This window comes from Canis aureus, chromosome 15, assembly GCF_053574225.1.
Source record: "Canis aureus isolate CA01 chromosome 15, VMU_Caureus_v.1.0, whole genome shotgun sequence".
Classification (NCBI taxonomy): domain Eukaryota; kingdom Metazoa; phylum Chordata; class Mammalia; order Carnivora; family Canidae; genus Canis; species Canis aureus.
This window is the reverse complement of record NC_135625.1, coordinates 60,826,707-60,840,124: the sequence shown is the minus strand read 5'-3', so window position 1 is coordinate 60,840,124 and position 13,418 is coordinate 60,826,707. Positions and strand designations below refer to the sequence as shown.

The 13,418-nt window shown below is 42.2% G+C and overlaps 1 protein-coding gene across 7 annotated transcripts in view; it reads right to left on the bottom strand.

Moving 5' to 3' along the window:
* AGK (acylglycerol kinase) overlaps positions 1–13,418 on the bottom strand; it is an 81,002-nt gene that overhangs the window by 12,271 nt on the left and 55,313 nt on the right. For all 7 annotated transcript variants that reach the window (XR_013353357.1, XR_013353356.1, XR_013353358.1 and 4 more), the window contains 4 exons: positions 11,070–11,149; positions 8,258–8,315; positions 3,764–3,911; positions 3,225–3,322 (listed from right to left, as the gene is read on the bottom strand). Coding sequence is in view for 4 of the 7 variants with exons in the window: in XM_077850178.1 (XP_077706304.1) it covers positions 3,225–3,322; positions 3,764–3,911; positions 8,258–8,315; positions 11,070–11,149 (384 nt within the window). In the remaining 3 variants the exon portion in view is untranslated. The remainder of the gene's footprint in view (positions 1–3,224; positions 3,323–3,763; positions 3,912–8,257; positions 8,316–11,069; positions 11,150–13,418) is intronic.

Here is a 13,418-nt window from a genome sequence, read left to right as displayed (position 1 = left end):
GTGCTTGGACAATAGGCTTTCTATGGGCAAAGATTACAAAATTAGAGCCTTACCTCCATCATTCACAAAAACTCAATTATAGGTGAAAGTGTTTCTTTTTAAAATAAAAATAGAATCATGTGATGCATATCATACTAGCCTGGTTTTTTCATTTAACAATATATGATGAATATCGTTCCGTGTCAGTAAATAGAGAACATTTTAAATAAATGTACCAGAATGGATTTAATCAGTCCCCCGGTCCATTTGTTTTACATATGTTGCTATTATAAATACAGTGAACAGACTGTACAAGAGATCCTAATTTCCACACATTCCACACCCTGTAAAGGCTCTTTGATTCTGAATGTACTTTTTTAAATGATAAATGAGTTTTGAGCTATCACATGGCAGCTTCATTGTCTTTGAATATTTTATTGCATTGGCTTTTATTTTTACAAAGACGTGTGGAAACAGAAAATGAATGGTCTGCTCCTTGTGATAAGCAGCACAGAATCTTACACTCTCATAATTGGCACCAAGATAAAAAGCGCTCGGCATTCTGTATGTGCCTAATCTGGAGCCACCATCACCTTCTCCACTGAACTTCATCCATTCATTGGTGTTCCGTCATCAGAGAAAAGAACAATGTTAAAGAACAAGAACAAAATACTAGAAATAATTATAATCAGAGATTGGGTATAAAAGCAATGTAGAATTAGAAATTTTATCTTTCTTTTTGAAATTCCTCTAGAACAGAATCTATTTTTTTCTGACCTTAATACCTTTATGTTCACCAGTGTTTCCAGAATTCCATTATGTAAGAAAGAAGGGAATGGCTACACTACATATGTATATGCATCTGATTATTCCTGGAGGAGAAATTCCTAGAAATATAAGCACGCCCTTGGACCCTATTAAGTCTATTTTGGATGCTTCACAGAGACCCCAAGACACCATCAAGAAAGGGTGTTGCAATTTGCAGTTCCAGCAGAAATGCATGAGTGCCCACTTCCCCACCCACATGGCAAACACAAGCATGCTTAATTTAGGACTTCTGTTGTTATTTTAATTTGCATTTCTTTGATATGGGCACTTTTTTGGTTTCCTTACCTATTACATGCATATAAAAGTTATATCTCCCTGATGATGCAGTTATAAGGATTACATGAGTTGACAGTATGCAAAATTCTCAGGGCAGTACCTAGCATATAGTACATATTGAGCAAATATAAGATATTTTTCCATGTTTATTTCCTGTGTGAATTTCTATTCTTGTCCTGTGCCTGTTATTTATATTAGTCCTTTGCCTATTTCTTAATAGTTTGTTATAAAGGAAAGCTTTAACTCCTGCTCTATCACATTCTTTTTCCCAATGTGTCATTAAAAATGTTGTTTATAGTTTCTTCAGTTTTAAGTAGACAAATGCATCAATATGAATTTTGCCTTAGACACCATGCTTAGAAAGGCCTGGTCCTCCCCGAGCTTATATTGATAAACACTTTGATTTCACTCTAGTGCTTTCATGGTTTTATTTTCCTAATTCAATCCTTCAATCCAACTGGAATTAATTTGTGTTATCCAAATGTTAAACAATAGACATGTCTTACATTTTCTAATTAGAAAACAACTCGATACTCCATTAATGTCAGACTCAACCTCCCTGCTGCCTGCGTACATTCATCAATCACCATGTTCTTTTTTTTTTTTTTTTTTTTTTTAATTTTTATTTATTTATGATAGTCACACACAGAGAGAGAGAGAGGCAGAGACACAGGCAGAGGGAGAAGCAGGCTCCATGCACCGGGAGCCCGACATGGGAATCGATCCCGGGTCTCCAGGATCGCGCCCTGGGCCAAAGGCAGGCTCCGAACCGCTGCGCCACCCAGGGATCCCAATCACCATGTTCAAGTCCACATGCAGTTTCCAGACTGACCTGGTCACCTGTAAACATACTACCTGGATCTGCATAAAACCTCATCATAGGATTTGGCCTACAGGGCAGGGTGACTTTTCTATTTGCATGCTCGCTAATACAAACTTCTAAGGTATTTTCCTACAGCAGGGGTCAGAAAACTCTGGACTTTCTGGCCAAAGAGTCAGTGTTTTAGGCTTTTGGGCCAGAGAGTCTGTGGCAACTACTTGACTCTGCAGTCACGGCACAAAAGCAGCCACAGACAGCATGTATGTGAATGCATGTGGCTGTTCCAACACAGCTTTACTTATGTGAATGAGACCTGGATTTCATATTCTGTGTATCACAAATTATTCTTTGATTTTTCTCACAACCATTTAAAAATGTAACATCAGTTCTTAGTTTGTGTGCCACCTACACAAAAATAGGTGGCAGACCAGTTTGCCAACCTCTGCTTTATTTCAAGAATTTTTTTGGTGCCTTGTCAATAGGAGTGCCATCCAGAACTTTCTGCACTAACAGAAATGTTTTGTATCTGCTCTCCAATGTGGCAGCTACTCGCCACATACAGCTAATGGGCACTTGAAATGAGTGCTCCATTTTATGTAATTCAAATAGCTGGGACGCCTGGTGGCTCAGCAGTTGAGCGTCTACCTTCAGCTCAGGGCATGATCCCAGCGTCCCAGGATCGAGTCCCACATCGGGCTTCCTGCATGGAGCCTGCTTCTCCCTCTGCCTCTGTGTGTCTCTCATGAAAAAATAAATAAAATATTTTAATAAATAAATACATAAATAAAAATAAATAAATTTTAAAAATAAAAATAAATAAATACAATAAAAACAAATAGCCACGGGTCTAGCAGCTACCGTACTGGACAGTGCATGTCAACAGAGTAGACTGTCTATATATGTGTATATATATATTTTTTCTTCTGGGGACCTAAATCCTCATACTTAATATAGTCACAAGAATAATGGGTACTCGCTCAAGTAAAAGTTCTTCAATTTTTTATTCCAGAGACAAAAGGGAGCAGGCTGACTTTCCATTTCTAAAGGCTGAAAGCTTGGTGGCTACTAAGCAGCGCCCAGAATACTGTCTCAGACCCTGCAAATCTTGAAGCTACTGCTTCACTCTGCTGTTTCTTCTCATTGCTATTATTCCTTAAAACCACACTACATCCTCTTTTCCCCAATCTTTTCCTCTCTCCCCCAAAAGGGTAAAAATAAAAAATACCCGATTAAAAAAAAATACCCGATTAGCGGAAGGCCATGTAGTCTTTGTCACTTTTCCCAGATACCAAATGTTTTGCTAGTAAAATGGCACACTTACCGTCAGGTCAAGCTGACTGTTCCGCGTTGTGATGGACAGTTCAATGGTGGACAGCTGCACTTCCTTCCAGACCTTGGGGCTCACCTCTTGTGAAAGGGCTGTGTGGGGGCATTAGATTTAGGTCAATTTCTTCTGCTAACATCTCACCACTCTCCCACCAATGGCGAACTGCCGGCTGCTTGGCTTGGCCACTCAAACCTACCCCCTGATTCTCCACCTCAGTTTTATTTATTTCATAGTTTCTTACACACAGGATGAAGAGCCAGGCTCAAATGGAACATCTATACACAAAACATCTATTAAAGCAGCCACAGTAACATAAAGGTCAGTGACAGAGGGAGCCATGGTTTGTCACCAATGACCCAGGCTATTTCCATTCATGGCACAGTGTTGGTTTGGGTCCCACTCTGTGGCATACAGAAGGAAAATTCAATGATTCTTGAAAGGCCTCTCCTGTACCACATGTCTCACACTGATTTGGGGGTCTGCTTTCGGACATCCCGAACTGACCAGGGCTCTGCAACCAGAATGTGGCTCACCATCCTGCGGCTGTGCCCAGTACGATGCGAGCCTTCGTAATATTCTCCTGTACAAAGATGGCCGTGGAGGGGTCTCTTCTGCTCCACTGGGAGGTCTCTCTGTAGGTCCCATGTACGAGATTGAGGCTTGATGTGTCTGAGGCCACTCCTTTTAACGTGAAGAGAGAAAACCTTGTCATGCACACCCATGTCCAAACTCTAGGAGGGTCTCTGCAAAGGTTAATCTACCTACACCTGCCTGAAAGCAAATTAATAATAATCTCACTGAATGGAATTATCTCTGCTTTGGAACATGGGATCCTCAAGCTTTCTTTTTCTACTGAAGGCTGATCTTGAAAACCATGAACTCGGTGAGTGCTGCCTCCACTGCTCTCACAATCACAGAGCAGAAAAGTCCAAGCAGACTAACCACCACTGCTTATACTTTTTCAAAAAAAAAAAAAAAAAAAATCAGTATGAATGAGCATAGAATCATTCCATAATAAATTTATCTTTGGTTTACAGATGGTGACACAAAAATGAAATGCATCGAAGCATCAAATATCTTCTTCCCTTCTGGAATCCTATTCCACACGGAGCCCAGAATGGTTTAGGCTAGCTTTGCCATCCAGCCAAGGCTTCAAAGACCATCATTCTCAGACTAGATTTTTGTCTTCTACTTCCTGACACCCCAGTCCAGTCTCATTAGTGTCCACAGGACACTGTCCTGTCCACAGGAGTAATTAAAACAACACCCTAGCCACTCAACCCTTGATGTCATCCCTAAGTCCCCAGCCACCTATTTCCATGGCCACATCCTGGTCCTTCTCGTTACCCAGAACTATTCCACCTTAGAAACCTAAAACCTTGACGTCTTACTCTGTAGCCACACCCCATATTCTTCTGTTCTTTTGACTGCTTCCTTTGTACTGAACAGGTCTCTTGGGGTGACCCACTGCCTTGGTCTCAGGTTCTCATGCAATAAATTATAAAGGAGTAACTGGCTTTTCCCTCCCTCCCCTTCTCCCTCTCCATCTGAATGTGGCTGTCCTGGGGACTCACTGCTTCCTCATACAGTTGTCTTCCTATAGCAGTGTCTGCCCTAAAGGAGACATTTTAAGGGGATGAATTCAATTTGGAGTATCTGGAAATCGGATTGTGACCGCATTATCTAAGCTGTGTCCTTTTCTCCTGCTGACATTTATAAAGCTGGTGTTTTGATCTCCATCTGCCTAGCTCCTGCATTGGCTTTCATAACTTGGTTCAAACTCAGAAGAGGAAGAGATGGGTGTGATTTTTGGCCCATGAAGCTCCAACCCCACACCAAATTTCTAATCACTTTGAGAATTCCAGGCCCGGATACACCATTTTCTCTCAGTGCTTAATGAAGTTGATTACTTTAAATCACCCTTTTCCCATCACTGTTGGTCCTCATGTGTCTTTGGGTGTTACATAATATGTGCCCTGAGAAGCCCCTATTCTGGATCGAGCTTGTCACTAGGTTTCTGTACTTGCACTCTGTGGCTCAGTGTTACTAGATGGGCAAACAATACTCCAGGTTGGTACTGACTCAGGGAACAGGGCGCACCTGTGCCACAACAAATCTTTGGTCTCAGGTCCTCAATACTACTTGTTGATCCTTCCAAGCCTCCCTATTTTCATCTCTCTTTAAGATCCCCCCAACCCCTAGCGCCCACCTCATTTTCAACATATTCCCTGGCTCCCCATGCTTCAGCGAGTCAGGACGACAGTGGGAACTGCCTTAACCCTCTCTTCATTTGTTTGCATCTGGACCTTGGCTCTAGTTCTCTCCCATCCCTTCCTCCATCCCAGGCTGGCCCAGTACCAAGGGCCCCATGCCCTCCGACCTGTGTTTGAGTTTTGCAGGTTCAGTCAGGCTCTGCGTCTGTCTCTTGTCTCTCACCTGTTCCCCCCCTTTTCTTAAAAAAATTTTTTTTTTAGATTTTATTTATTTATTCATGAGAGACAGAGAGAGAGAGAGAGAGGCAGAGACACAGGCAGAGGGAGAAGCAGGCTCCCTGCAGGTAGACCAATGCGGGACTCGATCCTAGGACCTTGGGATCATGGCCTGAGCCAAAGGCAGACGCTCAACCACTGAGCCACCCAGGTGCCCCAACCTCTTCCCTTTCTTCCTGTCTTTTGTTTCAGGGCAGAAAGGCACTGCGCTCTCTCTACGCAATTAAACAGTCCATGGCCTGTCTTTCTCACTAGCTCTGGCCTTTCCTAGCTCTCTCCTCTCCAAGTCAGGCCTCCTGAAGGAGCGGTCCCCCTCCACTGTCTTGGCATTTCAATGTGGCTCAGCTGCCCCCTCGGAGGTGAGCAGAGCTTCCGAGGCTGAGGCTGCCCCGTTCAGTGGGTGCCCTCCTGTCCCAACACTCCCACTCCCGGGGCTGGCGTGTGTGTGACCCTCATGGGGACCCCCTTCCCCTCAATGCTCCACGGGCAGCTCCGTGGTTCCCTAAATGCCTACAGTCCTCGGGGCTAACCATGGGCTCGTTTGCTCTACACGGCAACCTCGTCAAACCCCGAGTTGCAACACCACTCCAGCACTCAGGACGTCTACACCTGTGTCTTCAGACCTAAGTCACAACTGAATCTCCGCCTGTCTCCACAGGGAGGCTGACCTCCGTATGTGCCAAACTGAAAACATCCCCTTTCTCCACAAATTTGATCCTACTCTAATACTGTCAGTGTTAACAGAAAACTAGTTAGTGAACTAGGCCCCGATCAGAAACCAGGGACTCCTCTCATCCCCCATTTTCAAAGGGGCCACCTCACGACCCCTTTCACCCACCCTCTGCTGTCAGCACACACAGTTGGCATCCTGGCTGGACCTCATCACTTCTCACCTGCCTTGAACAATCTTTGGTCTGGTGCCCTTGCCTCAACTACCGGCAGGCAATCTCTTGTCTACACTCCTGACAAATAACTTTTCTAAAATGCAGACCTGGTCCTATCTCTCCCCTGCTTAAGACTCAGCAACTCCCCAACGCTTTCATGGTAAAAGTCAGACGCCACATCCAAACCTGCCATGCCTAGCCCTCCCTCGACACCCCCTCCCTGCTGCTCGGCTGCCCTGGCAGCTGTGTGACATCACGGCCATTTCACACAGCCTGGCTCCTCCACCCGGAATGCCTTTGCTCTAGTCCTGTACAGATTCAAACTCCAGTATAAGTGTTCTCTGCCCTGGGAGGGCTGCTGCCTCCTGTCTGCCCCCACCTTATCTTTCCATACGCTGTCCTTGCACTTGCCAGACCACGGGGCTTACTTGCCCCTCACACTCCCTGCACGTGGATCCTCCTGGAGGGGAGGAAACCTGTCTTATTTGACTTTGAACACTCCAAGCAGACAGCAGGGCTGGCCCCACTAGATATTTAATAACTGTTTACTGAAGAAATGCTGGAAACAGTTTATGTTCTCCCTGACTCTACAACTTAACGTAGTAGAGCTTTGCTACTCTTCTTAAATGCACCCACTACTCCACCACTGAAATTATTCCCTTAAGCAAGAGTAAAGATGCATTTTACTGAAACAGTCTGCCTTCAGTGTAGAGAGGCTTTGCCCTCCAAGTTCATTTTCATAATCATATAAATTGGTCACCCTAGTACTTTAGGGTTTTGTTTTTTTGGGTGTTTTTTTTTTTTTTTTTTTTTTTTTTACATTTCTTTAACATACAAGAATTTATTTAGAAGATACGGGGAGCTATGTTTTCCAAATGTTTTGCAATGGACATACATCACTTTTATAATTAGAAAATCCCTTGACACTCTGAATATTAACATTAAAACCAATATTTTCACTACAAACTTCATCTGCCAATTTTCAGATTGACCTGCCAACTTTTGAATATACTGCTTTGATTTGCATAAAAGCCGAACACAGGATGTCATCCACAGATAAGGATGACTTTTCTATTAGCATTTTCATTAATATACACGGTTCAGCTTTTCTCTATGGCAACATTTTTCAGTGAACAGGCTATAGGAGCAGTGCCGGATGGAACATTCTCCAATGTCGGAAATATCCTCTATTTATACTGTTCAAGACAGTAACCACTACCCATATTTTGCTAGGACAGTTTGAAACCTACTCCATTATACACAAGCCTGCACAATTACATACATTCGGATGCAAATCTTTAATTCATTTCCAGATATGAATGTAGACACCCTTACAAATAATTGATGAGATATAGGTCATTTTACTCCAGGTTTGTCTGGCAAGAGTGAGTGAATAGATAAGCAAAAGGAAGTGGGATGCCAAAGAGAAATTAAGTACGAGTTTGGTAATGGAGGGAATAAGCTAGTAGATGAGAGGCGATGGCTTATCTAATAGGAATGCTTTCTGCATTCGTATCTAAGTATCCCATATTTTAGTATTGGAGCATGTCTTATGTATCTGTAGCAGGGAATTTTTAAAAAATCCAAATACACACATCACAGAGTAACAACAAAATAACACAGGGCAAATTTCTACATTGTAAATTGCATTTACCTTAAGGGTGCTGAAGAAGTGAGCTGCTTTGGTTTTAAGAGGCCCAAGATACCAGTACCTGAGAAAGATCAAGACAAAAATCTAATTAGAATCTTAAGAGAACTATCCACGTGATAGACACGGTTCATGTAGGACAACAGTACGTTCGAACCACACCTCGACTGTGGGTACTCTTCACAATCACCTTTAGCGTGAGATGTGTACTATGAATTACACTCTACTCACAGCTCTGGAGGCCTGGGGATTATACTTTAGCAGAAAAAAGTGCAGTTAAATTTTGAATATGCATTTCAATGTTGTGTCGAATAATGTGCAATTAGGTACACAGTGGATAGATCCTTGCAATTTATAAGAAATACATAATCAGCCTCTCTCTCTCTCAATTTACAGGTACCACTGTAATACACACTTTCAACCACAGGATGTAGTAGAGACTACATTCAAAAGAGCAATGAGTAGAAGATGATGAAGCCACAATGAGATGCAGATGCCAGGTGATCTGGTGTGTGACTCACATGCTAAGTGACCAGACCCTATATATGTGTTCTCTCTCTTTCTCTGACACACACATACCTTATATATTATGTTCTCTCTCACACATACAAATAATTAAAATTTGTAAATCAGCGTAACTTCACATTACACATTTTATGCAGCTTTAAAATGGAAATGTTCAATCTGGGAATGAAGAGAGTCTGCTGCATATTGCTTAATACCTAAAAGCTAGCAGAGAGAGAACGATGCCTACTAGGAATTAGAAAAGTGGCATAAAATAGATTCCTCTATCAAAATTTATCTGTCCCTTACCAGGCCATCTTAAGTGTTCTCTATTTGATTCTGATCAATATGCATTTATTTAGCACTTACTATGTATATGAAGGAAAGAGAAGAAAGAGTATAAAGTTCCTGCCTTTGAAGGCTTCTAATTTGAGAAAATAAAGCCAAAAAAAGTAATAGAAAACAATACACGACCATATGTATTGGTGTAAACCGATCACTATTTGTTGGTAAGGAGAGTCGAGGAGGGACAAGAAATCACTAAGGGCTGGAAATCATGGCAGCAGCCATGCCTGCATAATGAATGGCACAAGGGCAAAGTAAGGGTGTGGAATTTAGAAAGATGGTTTTGATTTAGACATGTGAAAGACGGAAAAGAAGTCATTCTAGGCAAGAGGAGTAGCAAAGGTACAAGAAACACTCAGAACAGCAGTCACAGCAAAGATTTGAAAGTAAAGACACAGAACTATGGAATTAGGGTTGATGGATGACAGATAAAGTTGGGCCTTAAATGCCAGAACACAGAGGTTAGATAGAATTCAATGAGCAATGTGGAGCCATCCTCATTATTATTAGGTCCATACTGTGATGCTACTAATGAGGACCTTGATCATCTGATTTTTTTTCTAAGCTTATGTAATAATTTGCTTCATTTCCCAGCTAGCCAGAGAGAAAGGCCGTTTATTCCTAACTGGCCGTAGTTCCACTCATGTCTACCAACAGCACAGCTTGAAACTATGCTTGTAGCCCGAAGGCCAGCCAGATCATTCCGTGCATGCCTATTGTTTCTCCCAAGGTACAGAGGGTGACTCGGTGGAGGGTCCCAGCCGAGGTGTTGCATAACCACCACCAAAATTTTTAAATTCATTGTTCAAAAATCAATCAAAACAGGAGCAGGTGTGTGAGTAGTACAAAGGGGCTGATTTATGCTAATGCTCACTGTTGATTAACACATTTCAGAAAACAATTTGTTTGCACCAGACTTTTTCAGGGCAAACTAAGCAATTCCTCTTGGTGAGGTGCTGGTATCGGAGATCACAGATAAAACAGATTAGTGATTAGTGGAATCAAGGTAATCATGGCCAATTTACAAATAACAACAATGTGAAACGCTCAACAATGTAATACAATACAGCAACATTTCTCTTTGACATTTCACTCTCCAGAAAACTCCACCGGCAGGAATAACAAAGTAATACAAGTAAGAGAAATTTCTTTTTTTTTATATATAAATTTATCTTTTATTGGTGTTCAATATGCCAACATATAGAATAACACCCAGTGCTTATCCCATCAAGTGCAAGAGAAATTTCTATAAAGGAAGCATGGTAGGGAAGCCCAGGAGGGGGAAGAGGTTTTTCTTGATAAAAAGTGGTGAGATTGATAATTCATTCAAACCATACTAAAATTATAAGTCCCATGTTAAGAAAAGGTAAAGAGAGAGCACAACCGAACTGATATGGAGTGAACCTCACGCAGCGTCTCCACCAATCCCACCTCAGGAAGCCTGTGTCTGCACCACCTTGGAGCAGAACACAGCACACCCAAATTCCAAGACAATAGTTTCATTCGGCACAATGAGCTCTTCAAAAAAGAAGTCCATTCCCGTGGAAGCCAGCCTCAGGGTCTTTCGATCCGCTAGGCTTGCAACAAGAATGCCTCTCAGGACAGTCTTCTGACCAGAACTGTAAAAGCTCCACAAGGGCTGGAGGCACCCCCATCAGTGCCACCCCAACAGGCTGCTGGACCCAGGCAATTTCAGCCTAGCATGAGCCTCACCTGTGCTCAGACGCAATGTCCAGAGACAGAGATGCAGTCTATACCGCTTCACTACCAAACAAGCAAGGAGGAAACCAGAACCTTCTCCAACCTTTCTGTGTCAGATCTAACCATCTACACATTTATTATTTGTAAGTAATTCAACCTCCAGGCCCACCAGATTTCTTCCTAGATGATCACTGTATATTGAAACCTCAAAGACAGGAGCAGAAGAGTTTTTAAAAAATCATCCCACATCAGTACAATAATCCTTTACTTGCTAACTTTGACGCCAGCATCTCTGAAGGATCCCCATCGAAGGCCAGTCATTGCAAACACGGGCTGTTCCTTTTCTCCCTGGAAGTTAAATACATTCATTTTAAATTAATGATTACAGTAACTTGGAACTCTCTACAAGTGAACACCGAGCAAATGTTCATGGCCTACTTTTCATCAAACCAAATTCTAAAAAGGATGTTCAAAATCTCAGAAATTAACTGAGTAGTCAGAAAAAGGACTTGAATAAACCATATTGTAAAATGAAATTAATTTTTATATACTAGGCCTCATGAATTTGCTGGCAAGGGAACATATTATTATACTTCAGACTGTAAATTATGAAGTACCTAACTATGCTGGCTCTTCAACCAAGTCAGCCAGAATTTCTTCTCTCTCACAGACTTGCCCAAGGCAAAGATAATTTAAGCCTGCATTCTCTTTAGAGGTCCAAGTGCTCTCAAGTAAAGAGGAGAATCCTGGTACTCTAGAATGTTTCACCTGAATATCTAAAAAATACAGCCAGATATCTGATGTAGCAAGTCAGAATAAAAAGCAATTCAGGTTTAATCCAACCCTTTATGGCAAAATATTGCATATTACAATCAGTGAATTACTAATAAATCCATGAGTTAAACAATATATAGAAAACATACACAATATGGTCTTTAAGAGTTTGTACCCTTCATGATGGACCTTCCTTAAAGTATAAATACGTATATCAAGACTGTAAAAAGGCCCTTTACCCAGAGCTCAGAATTATAGCCAAAGCCCAAGGCTTTGCCCACATTCTAAACAGAGCTCCTGCATGCTAGACACAACTCCACAAAACTTGCTATAAGGGGAAAGAATCAGCTCCATTTCCATGATGCCATCAGTACAGCCAGTATCAGCAGAAGATAAGGAAGTAGAAGAGAATCCTTGATGCTGTAAACTGTCGGTCTAGAGAAAGTATGTGAGGTCTTCTCAGGGAGGGAGTGTTTCCCCTCAATCCCACTTCAACCCTACTACACCAAAACCAAGTGAGGGATTTCTAGGAGAATCACACACTAGGAGGGGCAGCTTATAAAGCTTCTGGCCTCTCATTCTTTGGTGTCTATCTGTCCAAGCAGTAGGTGGGCTCTTCTGCCCTCTGTACCAGCTTACACATGGGAAAGGGAGCTACAGCCACAGATGGTCAGGCCCAGAGGTGACACTGACATACCTCAGCCTCGCACAGCAAGGATACATTAGGCTCCTGGGAACCAAGGGGACATTGTGGAACATAGCAGGGCTCTGAGCCACCCTGATGGTAGAAAGCTTATCATTTTTTGTCATGGAATGATCATCGACAAATACATATCCTGTATTAGGGTGATTTAAAAAAAAATCACCTATATAGTGATTTAAAAAAAAAAAAAAAGATCTGCCCTCAAACAGCTCTGGGTGCGACATGGGTGTGCAGACACTGACAATGACAATACAATGCAGTAGGTTTCCATAATAGAGAGAGGCACCAAGTATTAGGAAAGCACAAAGCAGGTGTGACTGCATGAGGTGTGGCGGGAGTAAAGGAAATGAATGGCAACGGAAATACAACATAAAGCAACACCTACATTAAATTTTAAAGAACAAGTTGCCTAGATTGAGGGAGACTGGGGAGAAGCATGGAGTGATAGAAAAGAGAGAAGTGCTAGTCTACCCTCTGGGAGAGAAGCAACACTGAGTATGCAGTACCTACAGGAGGATTTCCCCAAAGGCTCCATAGGGGTTAGTAGGTGTCACAACTAATAAGAACAATGATGATGGTAGAGGGTCCCATGATCAAAGCTGAGAAATACCAAAATGCCTTGGTTTGAAACAAGTTAAGCTTACTGTGGTTCTTCTAAGAGTCTTTAATAGGCTACTGTACATGATATACTTCCAAAAGGAGAAATACAGTTTCCCTGAATTGTTAACTGTGCAACCCAACCCTTCTCTGGGAGGCATTCTGCATAACTAATATTCCTCAGGAAAGGCAATCAAAAGCAGATAGTGTCACATGTAAGTCTTGGTTTTAGAACTCAAGACGTCCCAACTGGTGTTCTAAGAATGTTTTCTCACTTTTCTTTGGAAGATTTTAAGAAGATTTTGTTAAGATTAGCTGAAAAGCCTTGAAATGTCTAGGTGCCACTGATTTGAGGTGCAGTTCCTAGCAAGGGGTAGGAAGGACTCTGGACAATAGGAAATGAGTGTACAAAGATCTAGAGAAGCCCAGCTAACAGTCAGATGGGTGTAGAGCCCTCGGGATTCAGGAGAGGCCTGAGGGTTGGTAACAAAGAGACTGGTCTTTGTTGGGGTGCACAAGAGAAATAAACAAAGGCAGATGGGT